The sequence below is a fragment of the Peromyscus californicus genome, unplaced genomic scaffold (assembly GCF_007827085.1).
Source record: "Peromyscus californicus insignis strain IS unplaced genomic scaffold, ASM782708v3 Scaffold_6__1_contigs__length_162567912, whole genome shotgun sequence".
NCBI classification, from domain to species: Eukaryota; Metazoa; Chordata; class Mammalia; order Rodentia; family Cricetidae; genus Peromyscus; species Peromyscus californicus.
Window position 1 is genome coordinate 2820137 of NW_026294584.1, and position 21708 is coordinate 2841844.

Consider the following 21708-nt stretch of genomic DNA (forward strand, 5'->3'; position numbering starts at 1 on the left):
GGTGCTTGTGAGTCACCTGACACAGGTGCTGAGAACTGACCTCCAGTCCTCTGGAAGAGCAGTGAGTGTTCTTAACCACTGAACCATCTCTCCGTTTGTGGGTTTTGATGGTGTGAAAATCCTCTCTGCTTTCACTGAAAGCCAGGGGAATGAAAGAGCTGGCTCAGTGAGTAAAGACACTGCCCTCCAAGCCACCTGAGGTCAATCCCTGGGATCAACATGGTAGAAAGAAAAAACCAGCTTCCAAAGGCTGTCTTCTGACCTACACTTGGGTACTGAGAAACACACATGCGCACGCGCGCGCGCGCGCACACACACACACACACACACACACACACACACACACACACAGTAAAAATTTTTTAATGCTGGAAGGATCTATAGATCTTATAGATCACCGAAACTATCTGTATTATAAAAATAGTCAAGTAAGTTCCTTACTTAATTGTCATTTTTGATATTTACTAACTGATCATATGGATTTAAGGAGTTGGAGTAATAGATTCAGGTAAGATACAGACCTCATGTAACATCCTCCACACTCTTGTCAGACAAGCAATGTTGTGGAATAATCTTTTTGTACACTGTGAAGATGTGTCACTTGGATTGGTTAAATAAAAAGAGCTTCTAAAAACAAGCCTGAGTTATTGGCCAAACTTTCATAATTAATAATGTCTCTATGTTGTGATTTGGGAGCTGGTTGGTGGGACAGAGAAAGACTCACTACAGAGAATCCACTCCATTCAATGAAAGAAGATGGTACAAACCATAGAAACATGAAGATGTTGGCCTAGGGTCCTAGCTTGGTTGATAAAGCGCTTGCTTTGCAAGTCTGAGCCTGAGTTTGATCCACTAGAAGCTGTGTACAAAAGAAAAAAGTCAGTGTGGTCATTGAGTGTGTAATCCCAGAGAGAGAGAGAGAGAGAGAGAGAGAGAGAGAGAGAGAGAGAGAGAGAGATTCCCTGGGCATGCTGCCCAGTTGGCTAGCATGTTTGGCAATAAGAGACCCTGTCTCAAAACACAAGGTGGGCATCATCTTAGGAATAACAGTTAAGGTTGTCCTTTGGTACGTGTGGGTGCAGGCACATGTGTGAGTACACACACACATAGACATTCATGCACACACACACAGAAATACTGACATACACACACAGGCACACATGTACACAAACACTGACAGACACACACAGACATGCATGCATACACACAAACACACACACAGACATGCCTGAGTACACACATACAGTAAACTAAAAGAGCAGTGTATTGTAGATAGCAGTAGCAATAACAACAAGGCATAAATTCTTAAAGTCTACCGTGCTCCTGATGTTTTCAATGATCAGAAATAACCCTCTTGATAATACTATTAGATCTGAGCACTCATTTAATTTTCTCATACTTCTCAAAGGCAAGAGCAGATGGGATCAAATCCACATGACAGAGTAGAAACCTGAGGGTCAGGAAAGCTGTAAGCCCCATGGTTTGCTAAGGGGCTCCAAAGGAGGACTCCGAAACAAAAGGCGCTATCCTCTTCACTTAGCAGCTGGGAAAACAGTCTGCCACAGAATAGGGAGCTGTAGTAAGCATCAAGGCTACAATTCTAACTCAGTTTGGTCTGATCCAAATTCTTGTCTATTTTCCATGGTGTTGTACTGTATCTCATGGCTCCTGTCTCCACACTAGAGAGCTGTTAGCACTGAAATCTCAAGCTCTGCTCAAGGAGAGAAGGAGAAAGCATTTCTCAACCCACTGTGGGGCTGACGAGGGGGCGTGTCTTTGGATGTTAGAGAGTTTTCTCTTTCCAGGTCCAGCCCACTGACACTGTGGTCCAAAGACTTCCTTGGCTCTTCTGTGGAATCCCATGCACACAGCCATTCCCAGAGGGGAACGTGTGTTCTCAATCAGTAATTCACCATGGAACAGAACCATTAAACCATATAGACTTGGGTTTCAAGTTTAGAGCTAAATCTAATTTATAGACAATGTTTGCATATTTTACTTCCCATTTTGTGAAAATAAACAATTTGCAAGCTTTATAAGAGGCAGGGAGGCATTTTCTCCCCACTTCTTCTAGCATCCTCATTTGCTGCTAAGCTGTTGCAGATTCCAAACTGAGAGCAGGCAACAAGAGTCCTCACATTGTTAAAGAATGCCATGCTTTGGAGGGCTTAGGGCCTTGTCCACAGAGGGTCCTCACAGTGCTGGTCCTTCCATGGCAGAACAGACTCATCCTAACTCTTCTGGAAGCTCTCCTTTTGGTCCTTGTGGCAATGGCATATTTCCTCTGTTTCAACTCCAGTGAGATTGACAGCTCCTGTGTAATTTTCATTCTTCTCAAGTGTTGCCCACTTAATTACTCACTATTTTTAACCCATGCTTAAGTCCTGAATGTGTATCAGTCTTTTCTTAATTATTTTTAGTTATCATAAGGAAACCATTACCCACAAAATTGTGCATGTTGAAAACTCTGGTTTTTAAATCGTTTTCTTATCAGACCCATTTTAAGAGCCTGCCACATTATGTTTGTCTTCTCTCTGTCCCAAATCTTCACCATGATGGAACAGTTAATAACCATTAGATGTTATAAAAGGTTTTTTTCCTCAACATTTCGAATATTAGTTTGGCAAAAGTAAGAGCTAAAAACAAGAAAGTAAACTCTAACTTGGGTTTCAGCAACAAACTAACTTCCAAATAATATGCATGCAAGGCTCCTCCTACCCCCAGACAAAGTCTTATCCCATCAAGTTTCTTAAAACCTAGCCAGCTATTCTTTCTTTTCCTTTAAAATGCAATCATGCAGTATCTGGTCTAGTACTAAAATCTCCTTCACTTAACAGGAAGAGGGACAGCAGCTGTTAAAGAGCTGACCGTTTGTGAGGAGAGGGCAGGCTGAGCATGGCTTTAGTTCTCTTTGTCACAGTGGCTCGGGAAAGATATAAGAAAAGCTGAAGCGTTTGGCTTTTCTTCTCCCTCTCTGCCCCATCGCTCCAGGTACTTCCACAATCTACAGAATCTCAGTCTGGCTTACTGCCGAAAGTTCACGGACAAAGGCTTACAGTACCTGAACTTGGGGAACGGATGCCACAAGCTCATCTATCTGGACCTTTCCGGCTGCACCCAGGTTTGCCTCTCAGTCTCTGTCTTCTCTGTCTTGCAGCGGGCGAGGACGTCCTCCCGAGAGCCAGCTGCATCCAGCCCTCATGTTGCACTAACCCTGTGCATAGAGCACAGCACACTCTGCTGAGGTTTTAAATTACATGGCCACAGCTGCTTAAATTTTCTCCAGGATTGCTACTATAGGCGCCTGGCTTCTGTCCACAGGCGCGTCACATCAACAAACAGGCAGAGCTCATTGGATGATGAAACAGACCACTTCTGAGCATAGTTAGAGGGCAGAGTCCAAATCTCCAGAACTTTGTAGAGCTGCTAAGTTACAAACAAATGCGGTGGGAGCATAGGACTCCTGACGAGTCAGTCAGGACCCCGTGACAGGACTGTACATGTTTAAAACTGGGTTACACTCATGTGCTAAATACCATGAAGATTCAAGGTCTGCATGGGAAAATGCTTTAAGATGAAGGAACTGGGATTAGGAAAGTTGGGCAGGAAGCCAGGTAAAGCTGTGGAGGAATGGGCACATAGCCTGCAGAAGCATTTACCCCTCATCCATAGTTTCTTCTGCTCTCCATAGCTTCCATAGATTCCAGGTGTACTTCTTATAACTAATTTCCTAACATGTCTCTGTGTATGTTTAGATATTAATGCATTATATAATTAATGCATAATATAATTAATGTATTAATTATAATACAACATGGGTGAGAACTAGCTAAAATGCATGTCTAACCATAACTAGCTCTAGACACCATTTATTGACTTGCTTTGTATTAGATCAGACTTAGCCCTCATGCAGTGGATTGCTTGTGTGGGTTTTTTGCTCACTTACCAAGGTTCCAGGTGGTCAAATAAATTGGCCAGTATCGCACATCTGATAGAAGTCTATGGTGTAGATCAAGTGGTGAGCCCTGGAGGTGAGACCGTGGGGACAGCAAATGGATAGAATTCTCACACAGGCACACACACGCTGCCTGACGTGCTTTCTGAGTGTTCTAGGTGGGAGAAGGAAGGCACAAGGACTCGCTAAGGTTGGAAATGTGGAGAATGGATACTTCTTGAAACTGGCCTGCGATGTGCATCACCCCTGACAAGGCCCTAAGATGGAAGCACCTTTATCTACCTCAGTTTGCCTAAACCTCAGACGGCTTCTCTTCCCTGGCCCTCTGATGTCTCTTTTTCTAGAGCACTTACTTATTCAGAAAACAGGGAACTGCAGGGATTGTACATTCTTCCTCCTTTGAGATGAAAAGCTTTTAAAAAATCTTTGTGATAGTTTTACAGCCTAGGAATGTCTTTGTCCAGAATCTGGGAGCTGTCCCTTTGACATAATCACATTAAAGAAGATGGTGTCTCATCTCCCAGGTTCCGAGGGAGGTAGAACCCTAGCTTAGATGAGTGCCAATTAGGAAACACAGACACTCCTATCACAGAGAAAAGTATTTCCAAATACAGAGATAACTTCATGTGCTCGGCAAATTCCATGGCCAAACTCCCTAATTGTAAATCCTTGAGTCCTTTTGTAGCCACTCATTCTGGGTCTCAACCCCACCAGTGGGCCTGACCCCCTTGTTCTTGGTAGTTTCCATGTAGCCACAACACACAATAACACACACACACACACACACACACACACACACACACACACACATGCGCACACACAATCATGGATACACAGTCATGTACACTCACACACTCATGTACACACGCACTTGTGCACATACTTATGTGCACACACACTCATGGATACACAGTCATGCACACTCACACACTCCTGCACACACAGTTGTACACACACTCATGCACACACACTCATAGATACACAGTCATGCACACTCACATACTCATACACACACACTTGTGCACATACTCATGCACACACACACACACACACACACACACACTCACTCTCAAAGGCAGTTATCTTCAGATACAGAAGAGTCAGAGTAAGTTTAAATCTATGTTCCACCGCTGAACATACCTGACCTGTCACTGAAAATGGAGCCAATGTTTAAAATTGTAGGGTTTTTCACACACATAATCACCTGGATTAAAAAATAAGCATGCACAATCAAAAGCTAGAGCTATCCAAGTGGGGGTGCACCCCAGCATGGCAGCGGCAAGCTGGAGCTGAGTCAGCCTCCTCCCTTCGGGATGGGGCAGGTTCTCGTCCTCTGTTGATAAGTCCCTGAGTGTGTGCATTTGCACGCACAGTGACTCCTGGAATTCAGTGCCTGTCGGCTTCAGCTGCTATTTAAATTTGGTCTGGACATGTAAGAATAAAACTCGGGCTGGGGAGAAAGCTCAACAGAAGGCCTTGCCCGTGTGCTGACCTGAGCTCATTCCCCAGAACCACACCTCTTCAGAAGCTTAGTGTGCTTTACCTGTGATCCCACTGGGGGGCAGGAGAGGGAGTCCATAGGCCTGCTGGGCAGCCTGCCTTCTAGCCTAGCCACCAAGTAACCCTAACCGACTACAAGGTGAGCGCCAGGCCAGTCAGTCTCCAAAAGAAAAGGAAAGAGAAGAAACAAATGGCTGCTGAGGAATGATTCTCAAGGTTGACCTCTTGCCTCCACATGCACACACATGTGCACATGCACAAACACACAGAAGCGTGCACACATGAACACAAAGCACACACTCCTACACACGAGACTGAAACTGTCTTCCTAATTTTCTTTATTTTGTGAATTCAAACCACAAGTGTTTGTCTCTTCTTTTTGTCCTTTCTCCATTTCTATTTCTTTGAGAATCCAAAAGAGATTTAGTTCTTGGTGTCAGCACTAGAGGCATCTGAGACCACTGGGAGTGAGAAAGGGGCGATTCACTAGGTGCAGGTCTCAGGGAGTCACTGTGTAACCTTGCAAAGAACCCTGCAAGCTTCATATCTGTGCTTCTGGGCAGCCGCTTCCACCCCAGGGGTAGGTCTGTCTCCTCTGAATTCAAATAAGGAATCTGGTCACCCACCATGTTAACAATTTCCCCATTGAAGGAGGTTCTGTCTCTGGCTTAGGGTTTCTAGTGCTATGATAAAACACTGTGACCAAAAACAAGTTGGGGAGGAAAGGGTTTACCTTAGTTAACAGACACACAGCACAGCCCATCGCTGAGGGAAGCAGGGCAGGAACCTGGAGGCAGGAGCTGATGCAGAGGCCATGGAGGGGAGCTGCTTCCTGGCTTGTTCCCCATTGGCTTGCTCAGCCTGCTTTCTTGGAGAACCCAGGACCAGCCCAGGGGTGGCCCCACCCACAATGTGCTGAGCCCTCCCCTGTCAACTACTAATGAAGAAAATACCCCACAGACTTCCTACAGCCCAGCCTTATGGAGGCATTTTCTCAACTGTGGTTCTCTTTTCTCAGATAACCCTAGCTTGTGCCAAGTTAATAAAAACACCAACCAGGACAGTTCTGGAAACTAGAATATGTTTCCTATGTTTGGAATTTTGCCCTAAAAAGTTATATGTGAACATATACCAAGAGGAAAGATCCTAATAAGACAAAAAAGACACTGAGTGATTTTTCTCTGGTGGTTGCCAAGTGTCTGCTGCATGGCAAGCATGGCGAAGGGTAGAGAGCATGCTTTTCTTTCAGGAACTTAGGATTGATGTAAGTATGCCAAGGATGAAGCTTAAATGTGGTCACCACTGCCCCCAAAAAGGTATGAAGGAATTTTAGCCATGTGTGTTAGAAAAAATAAATCCATAGTGGAGAGCTGTAGTGCAGTGTGGAAATCAGTTCCATATGTTTTAGGGACAGTTTTCATTCTCTGTGACTGGGTAAGCAGTCCAAGTGCTGAGGTGACGTGACTGCTCTTTAATGGCACCTGCCTTCTGCCTTAACTGGGCTTCCTCTCTAAAAGTCTCTCCTCATGGCCAGCACCAAATCAGGGGAAGCCCTCTGCTCTTTTTTATAAACTAGGGCAAATCTCTAGCCTTACCTTGTCATTTAAATTATCATCTCTAAGTTATAAAAATTTTTGACTTCTAATTATTGTTAAAATTGTGTGTGTGTGTGTGTGTGTGTGTGTGTGTGTGTGTGTGTGTGTGTTGTGAAATGTGGGGGAGTGCACACATGCCAGTGTCTGTGTGTGTGTGTGTGTGTGTGTGTTGTGAGATGTGGGTGTGGGTACACACATTCTACTGTGTGTGTGTGTGTGTGTGTTGTGAGGTGTGGGGGTGGGTGCACACATGCCACACACAGTGTGTGTGTGGAGGTCAGAGGATAGTTTGGTGAAGGCAGTTCTCTGTTTCTACCATGTGGGTTCCAGCATTGGAACCCGAGTGGCCAGGGTTGTGTGCCATGCACCTTTACCTGATGAGCCAGCTCACTCATGGAAGACTTTTCTTATTAGATATATAAAAATGTGACAATATATAAAGAAAAAGAAGAAATGTTTTCAAACCACTTGAAACTTCACCACTCAAACAGCAAATTTCACCAACATCTCATGGTATAGCTTTCTGGTATTCACTCTACACATGTCTACATTCCTTTATTAAAATGTGTGGTACAGAGTGCATACCTTTCATTCAATATCCCATAAAGTACACAGCTTTCTTCATTAAATATTTAGTGGTGACCTCAGTTGAACTAGTGTTCTCTTCTAATTTTTATTTATTTACTTAACCATTCATTACTAGCTTGTCAAAATTTATAAACATAAAGCCTGTGGTGAAGTTCCTTATGGCCATATTTTTGCATATGTCATAAGCTTCTGGGAATGTGACAGTTAATGAAAGGATGTAGTTATTTTTAAGACCATTCTACTCTGCAAAGGTTGCCAGCTTGCACTCAACATCAACATGTGCTTATTAGTGTCATAAATATGCCCAGTGTTTTGTCAGCTTGGCATTAAACAAGGCACTTTGCTTTTTTAATTTGTGTTTTCTTTATCATTTTAAGGTTAAATGTGTCCACCCCAAAAACATAGTTCTCACCCAAAGGGACAAAGAGATCATTTATTCTGAAGCCAAATATTAGTGATGATGGCCCAGAAATACAGATTTAGGCTATCCTGATTCAATGTTCCAATGTAGAAGCAGTGTTGTGCTGTTTATATAGTAACAAGAGAAGAAACAGGCACAATCCAGTGCTTCTCCAATGGGAACCTGAGTCCGAAGCTACAGCGCAGTGGAAAGCACTCAGCTCTGGGCTTCGGGTGCTATCCCAGGGCAGTCTTGGCCTGTTGGTGGTAGAGAAATAGAATTTGTTAGGTTAATATATTTGTAACGTTTTTATCTCTTTATGGGGATGTTAGGTCTGATAGAGGCGGGCAAGGGATGGCTCTTTAGGAGGCTAAGAACAGCCCAGGAGAGATTGTCATTGAGTTCTGCACCATTCCAACCTGTCAATTTCACTGAAATTCTGGTCAATCAACCTTTGGGGACCCAGCTTCTGTCCAGGAATTATCATTCACAGATGCTATACAGTGCCATCATAGGCATGAAAGGCATTGTTCAATAACACTGCTGTTACCAAAGCAGTGACCAAATTCATTTTGTTTTGAGCCTGAATGCAGGGTTTTCTTTTGGTAAAAGAATAAGATCTCTCTATTTCCAGGCTGAAGAGAAAGGCTCATCTTCTATCACCTACCTAAATTTGCTTTGAACGTATCTGTGACTGCTACTGTTTGGATATAAAATGTCTCCCACGGGCTCGTGTGTTTGAGTTCCCAGCTGGAGGCCACTGTTTTTGGAAGGCTGTGGGATCATTGGGAGATAGGAGGAAGTGGGTCTCTGAGGGTGAGGTGGGGTGGCCTTGGGGTTTGTACCGCCCAGCTGCCAATGTCCCGTATTTGCGTCCACCGAAATGTGAGCAAGCATTGCCACATACTCTGGTGCCACTGAGTGACCCGCCACCCCACCTTCCCCCAGGATGACGGTAACCTTCCCTCTGCCAGGTTGCTTCTTGCTAGGCATTTGGTCTCTGATACCAAGAAGAGGAGCCACTGACGTGACAGTCCACAAAGTGGTCCCTAACGCTCCAGAAGCTCAATTGAGTCAGCTTCCTGCTTTGCCAGTGTGAAGACTTGGACTGGATAAAATAGAGGACTGCTCTAATGGCTGTGTGTGTGCCTGTGTGTTCGTGTGTGCATGCATGTGTGTGAGTGTACATGTGTATGCATATTTGCGTGTGTATGTGCACACATGTGATTTGAATGTGTGTGTGCATGTGTGTGTGCATGTGCACGTATGCATATTACAACACATTCTGATGAGTGTATAAGGAGGGATCAAAGGCTGGCATGCTTAGCTTTAGGTGATATTGTTAATGTTTTGATATTTGATATTGTTATTGTTCTGAATTGTTTGGGCCAATCTCAGTGACTTTTTTTTCCCCTAGAAAAGCCAGAGATGTGGTTTCTGCAGTGAGGCTGAGGTTATGGGTCCTCAGTTCCTCTCAGTGCTTATTTCCATAGTAACGCTATCATTAAGTGTCTTATGAGAGGTGGAGGAGAGTGGATTTCTTTGTTAAGTAATCCTTTGTCTTTAGAATTTGACAGGAAATATTTCAGTCTTTTATTTCCACCCATGGTAAGAAGGTTTCATGCAATCCTTGTCTTTTCAGGGACTCATATCAAACTGTCAGAAGTCAATAATTTTGTGACTATTTGTGACTACTCTCATTAAAAGGACGAGTTTCCAATGTTTGTTCTCTAGCTTTGTGCAGCGAAGAAAAAACACCCAGGGGAAGAAACATAAGCAAGAATTTCTATTTTTTTTTTCATATTAGCTTGATTTTCCTTTATTTTGCTTATTTTGGAACTCAGATAGCAAGAGCTGATTTGGTCTCATTCCTCAGTCCCTGGCAGCTTCCCTCATCTGGCTGAACATGGCCCTCTAATGGGACTCACACCCTTTACTCCACTGCCACCCTCTCTCCAAGCAACCTCCCAACCTTATCTGGTTCCTTAAGCCTCCGCGTACTTGTGCGTCCTTACAGACGGCCCCGCGCATGCTCACTCTAATACTCAGAAACGAGGTATGCTGCTGAGCCCGTTTCTGACCACACTTCCTGTCTAAGCCACTTTCTTTTGTTGTTCGCTTTTTGTTTGGAGACAGGGTGTCTCTGTGTAGCCCTGGCTGTCCTGGATCTCGCTGTAGACCAGGCTGTCCTCGAACTCACAGAGATCCTCCTGCCTCAGCCTCCCAAGTGCTGGGATAAAGGTGCGCCACCACCCCCCAGTTTAAGTCACTTTTCTCTCTGACACCAGTCACGACAGTCCGGGTCCAGTTCTGGTTCCCCCTTCCTTCTCAGGCCTAGAGCCTCGGTGACTTCATCTCATAACTTGATATTACACAAGTATATGTACATATGGATATTTCACATACACACTCTACACATACATGCTTGTAACCATGTATGTAGGAGTATTTATGTCTTTGTATCTATAAAGCTATATGTATATTTTATATATGAATAAGTCTCAGAGCCGATTTTCTCCCAAATTTTGTACTCATAAGCTTTTTATTTACTTAGTTTGTTTTGCTTTTGAGACAGAGTCTTACTCTGTAGCTCAGGCTGTCCTTGAACTCAGGGTAATCCTTATGCCTCAGCCTCTCAAGTGTTAGGATTATAGGCATGAGCTAACACTCCTGGCTTGGATTCTTATCTCTTAAGGAAAATATTCCTGCTCTAAAAGTAACCTCACTGTCCCTTATCTCAGTCAGTGACAGTTCTCTCTATTTAGGTTGAGAATGTTGGTGTCATTTGTTATGGATTGAATTAGGTGACCAGCAAATTCATATATTGAAGTCCCAACCACAAGCACCCTAGACATCCCTTATCTAGGAATAGTATCATTACAAATATAATTAGGGTGAAGTCATTGGGGTGGGCCCTGGTCTAGTATGACTGGTGTCCTTATAAGAAATGAAAAATTGGGTATGGACACAGAGACAGGAAGAACACTAGTAAGATGGGAGCTACCAGAGGGCCAAAGAGAAAGAACTGGAGTGGATCCTGCCTTCACAGCCTCAGAAGGTCTCAGGCCTGTGGACACTTGGTTCAAACTTCAACCTCTAGAACTGGGGAAGGGTGCATTCTGTTTGTAACTTAGCTGTTTGTACTGTTTTGTTACGGTAAACCTACCAAACTGGGATGATGCCCTTGAGCCCGCTCCCTGTGATGTGTGAAGTCTAGTCTACTAACCACACAGTCTACCCAGCCTCTGGCTGCCTCCACCGTGTTTGCAAGGGCCTGTCCCATTTCCTCCTGGGTGTTAGTGTTGTTTCTTCCCAGCTGGTCTCCGTGTTTTCACCCCTGCCTTCTACACGGCTGTTCTCAACATAGTGTCTAGAGTCACCTTTTAAAAAACCAAGCCAGTATCCTTCCTCTGCTTCTTACTGGCTCAGTAAAACAAAGCCTTGGAAGAATGAAGGCCTGTGTAATCGCTTTGTCCTCCAATTGCCTCTCTGACATCATCTTCCTGACTCTCCATCTTGCCAATTCTGCCCCAAGAACAGGCCTCCTCACTGTTCTTTAAAAAGGAGCTCCAGCCCTTGGGGGTTTGCACTGGCTGTTCTCCCTGCTTAGAATGCTGTTTCTGCAGCTATCCATATGGTTAACTTCCTCTGAGTCTTTCTCAAGTACCCTCATAAATGACTAATAGGTGAGTAAAATGATTTTTAAAGCATTTAGTTCCCAGTTCATTTCAGAACTCTTACAGACATGTTCTCAGTTCTGTCAAAATTTCAAAATGGAAAATATGTGTAGATTAGGGTTCTAAAGGGCAAAACTCTCCTTCTGTGCACAGGAGAGTGCCAGGTGGGAGGCAGGTCTCCCTGTCTATGATGGCTGAGCAAAGGCACGGTTACAGGAACTAAAGACCGGACCCTTAGACGTCAATCTACCATTTATAAAATTTGAAGTGATACTTAGGTTGTAATTTTTTCAATTTGCCTTTAGGATTTGAAAAAAAAATCATATGGTTTTAAGTGTCATTTGACAGGGAGGACTGGCTTCTAGGAGAACCATAAGTCAGAAAAACTGTAGAGTTATTGCTTGTCATAGCTCAGCCCTTAGGAGAAGTAATTTAACCTAGTCCTTCCAGAACTTCAGCTCAATTGTACTGAAAAAAAAAATGCTGGGTTATAGAAATCCTTTCATTTATCTTCTAAATCAGGCATGTAGCACTTAAATGGTGTTCATATAGTTAGTTGTTTCACGTAACTATCTTGGCCATAATGAAGAGGAAAAAAGATAAGAATGCATGCTTTTTAATGTGTACTGTTTAATATAAGGTTCTTGCAGGTGAAATGTATAAAGGACTTTAGGTAGTAAAAATGAAACATCTGGCGACAGTTCTCAATCAGATGAGAGTCCATCACGCTTCCCATTCCTGAAAAAAAATTGTTTTTGAAGAAGTTTCACTCATTTTGGAAACCACACTTAGCTGACGTTTCTCCTCCACTCTATCACACACAGAGTTCACAAGTTACCCAGAAACTCTGATTTGGTCTTTGGATAAGAATAAAGCACAAAGCTTAAGCTCTAGCTAGAAGCCACTGTCTAGTGAATTAGTGTGGCTGAGCCAAGAAGCTCTGAGCATCACTGTGCTGTAAAAAGGAAGCACCATGTTCTCTCAATCATTAAGGGAGGAGTGCTCCATTATAGCCCAGGGGAAGCTGTGATTTTGATGTGGCCACCGGATGAGGAAAAGAACAAGAAACTGCTCAACAAGGACACACGTTCAAGACCGGCCAGCCTGTTTCTGGCTGATCAGAGCTCTGAGTCACTGTACAGCAAGTGCGAAGCTGGCGGAGCGTGCTTGCTTTCCTGGCATCTGTAGGCTCCCTCTGCTTGTGTGTTAGTTCTTCACTCTCACTGGAAAAATAAAGCTATTTAAAAATTGTTTGGTTATCCAAATGTTTTCATAAATATGGCAATTTTTAACTGGCCATATTGACACTCCCCATTATAATTTACATTGTATAAACAATTTATTCAGCAATTGCTTGGTCCATTAAAAAGCTTTTGTTGGACCATATTCTACATTCTACATATACAGTGTGTTATATTGTATAGGATAGAATACACTGATGGCTAAGACCCTGTCTGTGTTTCTCAGATGGGTTAATAAATGTGTGTGGGCGAGTACCACACAAGGCAGAGTGAGAGCTGTGGGCTTCAGCTGAATGAGTGAAGTAGAATGCTCCATGGTGTTTTGAGAGGAATCTCTGCTTTTTACTCCAATTTATTCTAACTGAGCAACGTTCCTCTGGGGTCACTGAGAGATTGTGAAGGATATATGAGTCTGACCAAAGTCATTACATTACTTCTTAGTCATTGGCCACAGTGCTTCTAGAATGAGAGAAACAGCTGGAAATGGTACAGGAGCACGGCTTGTACCACATCTGCTTTAAGCTTGCTATGTCTGTCACAGAGGGTCTGGTCCTGCACATACATCTGTGTGCTCTGAGCAGACTAATGCAGAGGCATAGCTTTAGAAGGAGCAGCAAATGGAAGCTTGGTGAGAAGTTATCACAGTGTGGTCCGCCAGACCTCGACCCAGCCATGCTCTGCTCTGCACTTTGGCCTCCATTCACATGGCCACTCTTTCTCCACACAAGGCCCTTTACATGTGCAGTGGTCTTGCCATGTAGCTGGTCTGCTCCATTAGCAGCTGGAAAGAATCTCCTCCTTGTCAACAGCCATAGTGTCAACTGGGACTTGAGCTTGGAGTGCACTGGTGGGGCCAGTTTCCCCAACTTCCTAACCAGCCAAGGGCATGGAGGCAAAGGGGAACCACCACCTCTCAGCTAAGCAGAGACCAAATCCCAGATTCCTATACAGAAGATGAAGTTATCAGCTATGAGGAAGCCATGGATTTGGAGATGGTAAAGTATGTTCTATTTTCTCCTTATTTTAGAGAGAAAATACTAGTTTCAGATTTATACTCCCATTATTTCAGTGAAGAGAAAGTAACTAATAATTGCTTTGCCTAAAAGATTCTGGCAGAAGTATTTGAGCCATCAAATAGCCAAACATCTTTTTGGATATTGTAATATAAACTTTTTGGAGAACTAAGTGCCTGGTGCCAGGACAAAGCTGAAACGTTCTCCTCAGAGGCTCCTCCAGAGACTGGTCCTTGGGTGGAGAGCACCAAGCTTCTGGCTCTGCTGCAGGGGTTGCCCGGCCAGGGGGCGTGGGGGGGGGGGGGCTGCTCTGTTGCTCTTCTTCCCTTCCCGGAGACCTTGTCACAAATGTGTTTCCAAGACAAGAGGGAAAAGGTTGTTTATTTGCCCCTAGAAGCTGCTGCTCTGTAGAAGCCAGAACCTGAGTTAGCAGTGCTGGGGGCTGAGATGAAGGGAGTGGACTCAGAACTGTCAAAAACAACAGTTGTCGCCTGCAGGGTCACACGGAGAGGTGGCCTTGGACCAGGCTCTGATGCTGACAATCTACTGAAGAACTTTCATTCACTGACTCCTCTGGCTCGTCCAGTCTGTGTCAGACACTACTCAGCGCTGGAGACAGCTGTGAGGAGTGGACAAGGAACCCAGTCTTCGAAACACCACGCCTTTTTTTGTTTTTGCCATGTGAGGAATGCACTGTGGGGAGTTTCAAGGCCCCCTCCCCTCTGGTTTTGAGGCCTCTGTTTTCTATAGGAGTAACGTGTCCAGAAGACTAACAAGACTATGTCTGATGGTATGTGGTTGGGCACTGTGTGAGCCAAGCTACAGACACTGCTGTGTGTGAAAGGGGTAAGGCCCGAGAGCCCAGCTTTGCTGACCCCAAGCCTAGAATCATTCTTCACCTCTCTGTCCTCTGTGTGTTTACCCATCCATTCATCATTCATCTCCCCTGGACTTTTTTTTCCTGGAAGAAAAGTCATGAAAAATTCCCTCAGGAACCCATGGCAACAAGACAAAATGCCTCCCTCTTACTTTATTGCTTTTCCTCCCTTTTTATCTTCTAAGCTTCTGGCCACTGGAGCCGAGAGCAGCGCTCCCACGCCACTTCCTGCTGTGTTTACGGAAACAGGCAGACAGGACCCTCCCTGGCAGCATCCAGTTGCTGGGCGTTTGCTTGTGCCACCTTTCACCATGTGGGTGAACCTCAGATACGGAAGTCTGCCTCGAGAGGAAGACCAGGCTGTGTCCCAGCAAACAGAGTTCTGCCTGAAGACTACAACATGGAGGCCTTTCTTGATTTTTGATACAATATCCACTCTTCTTGGAATTTCAGCTTCCTGGCTTTGGTTTATAGATTTCAGAACAGCCAGCCCTTAGAATGATGTGACATGATTTCTTTTCTTTTAAAAAGAAAAAAAACTGGATCACTATATACACAGCCCTGGCTTTCCTACAAGTCACCATAGAGACCAGGCTGGTATTGAACTCACAGAGATCCACCTGCCTCTGCCTCCTGAGTGCTGGGATTAAAGGCACGTGCCACCACCCAGGCATAATCTGAATCCTTAAAAATCAATCTCTTTCTCTTTAGAAATAGACTTGGATAGATAGACACCATCGTAATTTCTTGAAGAACTGACTAACACATCTTGGTACTACTCATTTCTCTGACAATAATACACTTGGAAATGACCTGGAAAGTCTGGAATTTGTTCAGTTCCAGGTTCTAAGTGGATCTATATCTCCAATATGCTCCCAGGAGGCACTGAGCCTGCTCCCTGTGGACCAGATTCTCAACAGGAAAACTATGTAGCCAACCTTTTGAGCTATAGTTTTAGTGCCTGGTAAAGCTGTAGATATCTTAGTGTTGTGGAATATTAGTTTAAGATGTTTTATATTCATTTATGTTGTGGAATATTTGTTTAATGATGAAAAGATGTGTTGCCTTTGTTTAACTCTGTAAAGCTGTGCTACTTTGCCTGTCTAAAACATCTGATTAGTCTAATAAGGAGCTGAATGACCAATAGCTAGGCAGGAAGAGGTATAGGTGGGGCTGGTGGGCAGAGAGGATAAATAAAGAAGTGTAGGAAAGAAGAGTGAGGATCGAGAAAAGGAGGAGAGGAAGACACCAGGGGCCAGCCACACAGCCACACAGCCACACAGCCACACAGCCACACAGCCAGCCACACAGCCTGCCAGCCAGCCACATAGTCACACAGCCATATAGCCAGCCACACAGTCACACAGCCAGCCAGCCACACAGCCAGCCAGCCACACAGCCAGCCATGGAGTAAGAAGGAAAGAATGGTATTGAGAATAAAGAAAGGTAAAAATCCTAGAGATAAAACATATTTAAAAATGAATGGGATAATTTAAGTTGTTAGAAAAGCTGGCTAGAAACAAGCCAAGCTAAGTCCAGGCATTCATAAGTAAGAATAAGTATCTGTGTTTTTATTTGGGAACTGGGTGTTGGGGCCCTAAAGAATAAAACAACAACAACAAGTACATCTTATTTTGTGTAAAAAATACTGATGTTCACATATTGGCAAGCTGACCTAACAACACATTTCTCAGAATCTATCATATATAACTATATCCTCGTATGTACAGAAATCTCAGCATGCAACTCTATTTCATTAGAATAATTTTGTTCAAGAAGAGTTCTTTTTTTAATGAGTATAATGATTTTTAAATTTTAAAAGATAATTTATATATTTTTATTTTATGTACATTGATGTTTTGCCTACATGTATGTCTGTGTGAGAGTGTCAGATCTTGGAGTTACAGACAGTTGTGAGCTGCCATGTGGGTTCTGGGAATCGACCAGGTCCTCTGGAAGAGCACTCAGTGCTCTTAACCTCTGAGCCATCTCTCTAGCCTACAAGAAAAATTCTTGACCCAGGGTACATATATTGTTCAGACCTTGGGGTATTCTATTTCTCAGCTGAGGCTGTAGCTCAGTTGATAGAGTGCTTAGCCTAGTGTGCACAAAGCTCTTGTTCAGTCCCTAGCATTGCATCCCACTGGACATGTAATCCCAGCACTCAGGATGGAGGTGCTAAAGGATCAGAAGTTCAAAATCACCAGCTGTAAAGTAAAGTAATCGCCAGCTCAATGAGAAAGTTTCCTTAAAAAGATTATCCAAATACACTCACGCCCAAAGTCGTGGCTTCTGTGTATTCAGCCCTGGATTCCAGGTTTCCATGATGTAATGAGTCTTTTTCTGTCTGGCCAGCCAGCTCCCAAATAATGACAAGATATTATTATTAATTGAGAAAGCTCGACCTTATCTTGTCCCACTAGTTCTTATAACTTAAATTAACCCATTTATTTTAATCTACGTTCTGTCATGTGACTTGGTTACCTCTGATCTGTATGTCTGACTTCTTTTAGGCCCACTGGCATCTCCTGTGCGCCCACATTCATCTCCTCTTCATTTCTTTCCCCGGAAATTTCACTATGCCTCCTGCCTAGCTATTGGCCATTCAGCTTTTTGTTATACCAATCACAGCAAATACATCTTCATACAGTGTACAAATATCCCATAACACATGGGTTTTTGACATTGCCAAAATTTGCTGCTTAGGAGCATCTAAAAGAGCATTCTCTGCAGTTATTCATATATTCGCATGTCTGCTCATATAATAATATTACTTGATTATCTATCTACTTGATACCATAGGTGGCCTGCCAGAAGCTGAGTAGAATTAGTTCAATAGCTAATCATAAATTAGTTTATGATATTACATGGTGTTTTAGGTGTATTGTAGGAATCTAGCCTAGTCTAAGGGTCAGGGGCTTTTCCTGAAGAAGTGGCATTTGAAGATGTGGCTTTCATTCCTGTAACTGTTAGTTAGTCCTCTACTATCAGGTGAGGCTCTGATGAGAGGTCCCCATGTGAGAAGTCTCTGAAGATCTTGTAAGAAGTTTATTGTAGATGTGACAATTTTCCACACTGTGCTGTTATAGAAATGACCCCCACACTGGCATCCATCTGCTCCTTGATGGCCTCATTTTCCCACTGATAAAGCTGAACATTAGGTGCTTCCCGTCCTAAAGAACTAATTGTTTTAAGGTATTTTATCATGTAGACATTATTTTGAGCACCCTCCACCACTGTTGCCTCCATTACTATAGATTTATAACAGTTGAAAAGGAAACCATGCTATAAAGCTACCAAGAGTGTGGTATTAGCATAAAAATAGACAGATGTAAGCCAATAAAACTGAGGATCCTCAAGTCCATATGTTTATGGCCAATTGATTTTTTTAAAAGATGTGTTTTTATTTAAAAATGTGTGTGTATCTGTGTGAGTGTGTGTGTGTGTGTGTGTGTGTGTGTGTGTGTGTGTGTGTGTGTGTGTATCATGTGTGAGCTGAACTCCTTATCCTATACAGGCTTCTGTTATGGGGACAATGGCTAGTCTTGGTGTCTGGGTGATTCCCAGGGCCCAGCAAAGGGGCCAATTTTCCAGAACCCTTAAGACAACGGTAACACACTAAAACACAGACTTGTTTTCTATTCCCCTTTCACGGGTTGGGCAGCTGAGCAGAGGCTACATCTCTATCAAAGCAGCATTGCCTCAATGCTGCTGCCATGAGCACAAGCCCAGCAGCACAGGGCTCAATGGGGACCCACAGAGTCAATGTACGAAGACTTTTTATCTGAGGGAGTGAGGGAAAAGACACACTCTCTCTCGGTGGTTTCCTTCTGACTTTTTCTTTATCCTTCTGTATTCTTATTTTTTTCTCTACATCTTTCCTGGTATTTTCCTTCTCTCATTCTTGATGCTTTTCTTCTAACTCTTATTCTTGATGTTTTACTTCTAACTAACTTTATTTTTTTCCCTTACAGCTTATATACTCCAGGCGAATCTTTCAAGCAATATAAAAATTACAATGTGGTTACATTCTATTTTTCAAGTGAATGATTATAATGAATACAGGTTAAAAAAAACATGTTTCCCATTTCCCTTACATGATTAAACAAAGTCATCCCAAGAATCTACATGCATTAACATCTAAGTAACTTGTTATAGATTAACAGAGTGTGAGCAAGCAGGGTATTTTTATCAAGCAGTTCTTTTACTGGTAGGCTGCATATTTTGGTTACAAAGAAGGAATCAACCACTTTATTATTTATCTTGAAAGGTAACCTTATAAGGAATCTTAAAAGAATCACAATCCTAAACTTATATATATATATATATATATATATATATATATATATATATATATATATATATATAACAATCATTTAAATCTTTAGGAATGCATACCCACTCATCAACAATTTTTTATTTCAGGAAGTTGAGGGCAGAAATGGGCACAAGGAATTAATCATCATCTTTGATCAATAACCAATCCTAGAAAGGAAGGTACAACAGCTGTAATAATTGGGCTGCTCTGTTTTTGCTCCCTAACCTTAATGAATCTATCACTCAGCTATGTATCCTTGTGAACTTTAGATTGTCTTCTAAGGTTTTTTTCACTTCAAAGCTATTATCAAAACATCTTAACATTACTGAAAACAATAAAGGTCCTGCTTTTATTGTTCTCTCCCAGGGTCCATGGAAGATCCTAACAACTACCTGAGAATTCTAATCTGAGAGACATAAAATGAATCTAAGAACACTCAGTTCTTTAGTCCATTTACTTTATTCTTCTAAATCAATTCTATCTACACAGCTTCTTTTCTGTTCTCATTCTTAGCTTCTCTCAGTCCCTTCTGCTGTTCTCTCATGTCTACCTAGTTCTTTCCATCTCCATCCTCATCTTTGTTCTTCTAAATCCATTCTCTCCAGTGCTCTCAGAGAACCAGGATATACACAAGCTGTAATTCTTTGGCAAAGCAATTCAAGGCTTGACGTTTCAGGGTCCCAATGAGAGGTGATAAGGATCTACATATAAAGCAATAATTTTCAGCTTCCAATTACAACCCCAAAGGGGGAGTGACTAAAGGGGAGTTCTCTGGTAAGGTCAACTAAAGGCTAAGATCAATTAGGGGATTCTAAAAAGTCTTGTGCAAATAAACTGGGATGAAGGTAAGGAGTTGAAGATTTAATGGTTATTTTCTCTTATCTGTAAATGAGATGAGCTAATGTTAATCTATGTGCAGTTTGTCCTTGGATAAAAAGATGTATTTGTTGAAATACTTTTGTCCAGAGAATGGCCCTGGCCAGATGTAAGCTAATGAAGAATAAATACAAATGGTGAAATTTATCCAGTTATCCCAAATGTATAAGGAAAGTTGCACCCAATTAATGATCAATCACACTGTTAGAAGTTCCTGAAGGAAAAGTCAACTGGGGGAACTCCAATAGCACACAAGAAATTCATTGCAGGACACAGCTAATCCATTCAAAAGCCAATATCACCAAGACTCCTTAAGTCTTGGTTTTCCTCTGGAAAAGCTCATAACTTTTTCCAGGTAATAGCTTTGCCAATATCAGCTAAATTCCTACTTCATATTCCTGTGGCTGGTGGCATAACATAACCTGAAGCCATTTTCAGAGGACAGAGCCAGCCACAGAGTTATCCACAGAGGTCAGGCAGTGGTGGCACACACCTTTAATTCCGCACTTGGGATCACACATCTTTAATCTCAGGACTAGGAAAGTTGAGACAGGAAATGATATGGCTGAGCAGAGAAAGGAATATAAGACAGAAAAAGAGAGGAACTTACTCTCTTTTAGGCTGAGGAATTGGTGCTGTAAGAGGTAGTGACTGTGGCTTATTCTGCTTCTCTGATCTTTCAGCTTTCACCCTGATATCTGGCTCCAGGTTTTTGTTATAAGACCATTTAGGATTCATGCAACATCTGGCATCCAACACGTGGCACAAATTCATGAAAAAGCTGCTTGCCTGTAGCTTTGCAGCCCCTGGCTCAGGCTGGCGCTGCATGCAGCTGGAGTCTCCACCCTGCCTGGACTGGAGTTCCTAGCCTACCAGCTAAATTTTTGTTGCAGCTTCTCTGCAGCAAACTCCATAGACTATTTGGGCTCCAAAAGCCACAGGAGTTAGCCACTTTCCCATGTTCCCCTGTGCAGACAGCTGGCTCTCTCTTCTTTCCTCTCTTGGTGGGCTGTGGCTTTCTCTGGGTCCCCTCCTCGGGCTGCTGCCATGCCATCATCTGAGTTGTCACTGTCAGCATATTTGGTGAGTCAATTGGGATTTCTTAAAGGGAGGAATTAGTTAAAATAGAGTTTATTTCCCACATTAAAAAAAATGGGAAAGATTAATATAATGGAAGGAGTTTGGTCTCTGATAACACATTAGATGGTCTCTAAATGGAACAATTAAGTGAGAGGATAATTAATGTTAATGGGATTTATGTAACGTCAATTTAAATATCATTGGTTTGGTCATTTCTGTTTTATCATTTAAAAAGTTGGCTAATATGAGTGCCAAGATAAAAGTTCTAGAAAAACTTGTTAAAACAGATCATAGAGATATTCAGACCCAGACAGAGGAATTCAAAGGAGAACCAATCTCAGCATTGCATTATATGGTTACAGAGAAACAACCTGAGGCTTTCAAATAGCCAACCTTAATCTATCCAGTAATCTTATAGGAACTATCAAATGATAGTTATCTCCCAAGACTGTGTAAGAGCTGAATGGACTCCTGTGCAAATGTTAGATTTGAGGAAATTCAAGGAAGGGATAATCTCATATGGCATGCACTCATGTTTTGTGAAGTGATGTTAAACTCATGGTCAACTTGTAATAGAATTATCTCTCA

The 21708-nt window shown here is 42.7% G+C and overlaps 2 protein-coding genes and 1 non-coding gene across 3 annotated transcripts in view; 2 read left to right on the forward strand and 1 right to left on the reverse strand.

Moving 5' to 3' along the window:
- The window catches only part of Lrrc17 (leucine rich repeat containing 17), a 34703-nt gene extending 31528 nt beyond the window's left edge, over nt 1-3175 (reverse strand). The window contains exon 1 of the mRNA XM_052720963.1: nt 3062-3175. The gene's annotated coding sequence lies outside the window, so the exon portion shown is untranslated. The remainder of the gene's footprint in view (nt 1-3061) is intronic.
- Fbxl13 (F-box and leucine rich repeat protein 13) overlaps nt 1-21708 on the forward strand; it is a 209224-nt gene that overhangs the window by 132601 nt on the left and 54915 nt on the right. The window contains exon 13 of the mRNA XM_052720972.1: nt 2992-3121. Within this exon, the coding sequence (XP_052576932.1) occupies nt 2992-3121 (130 nt within the window). The remainder of the gene's footprint in view (nt 1-2991; nt 3122-21708) is intronic.
- LOC128100223 (small nucleolar RNA SNORD86) lies at nt 18329-18408 on the forward strand. The gene has a single exon (XR_008214735.1). It is a non-coding gene; the product is annotated as a small nucleolar RNA SNORD86 (small nucleolar RNA).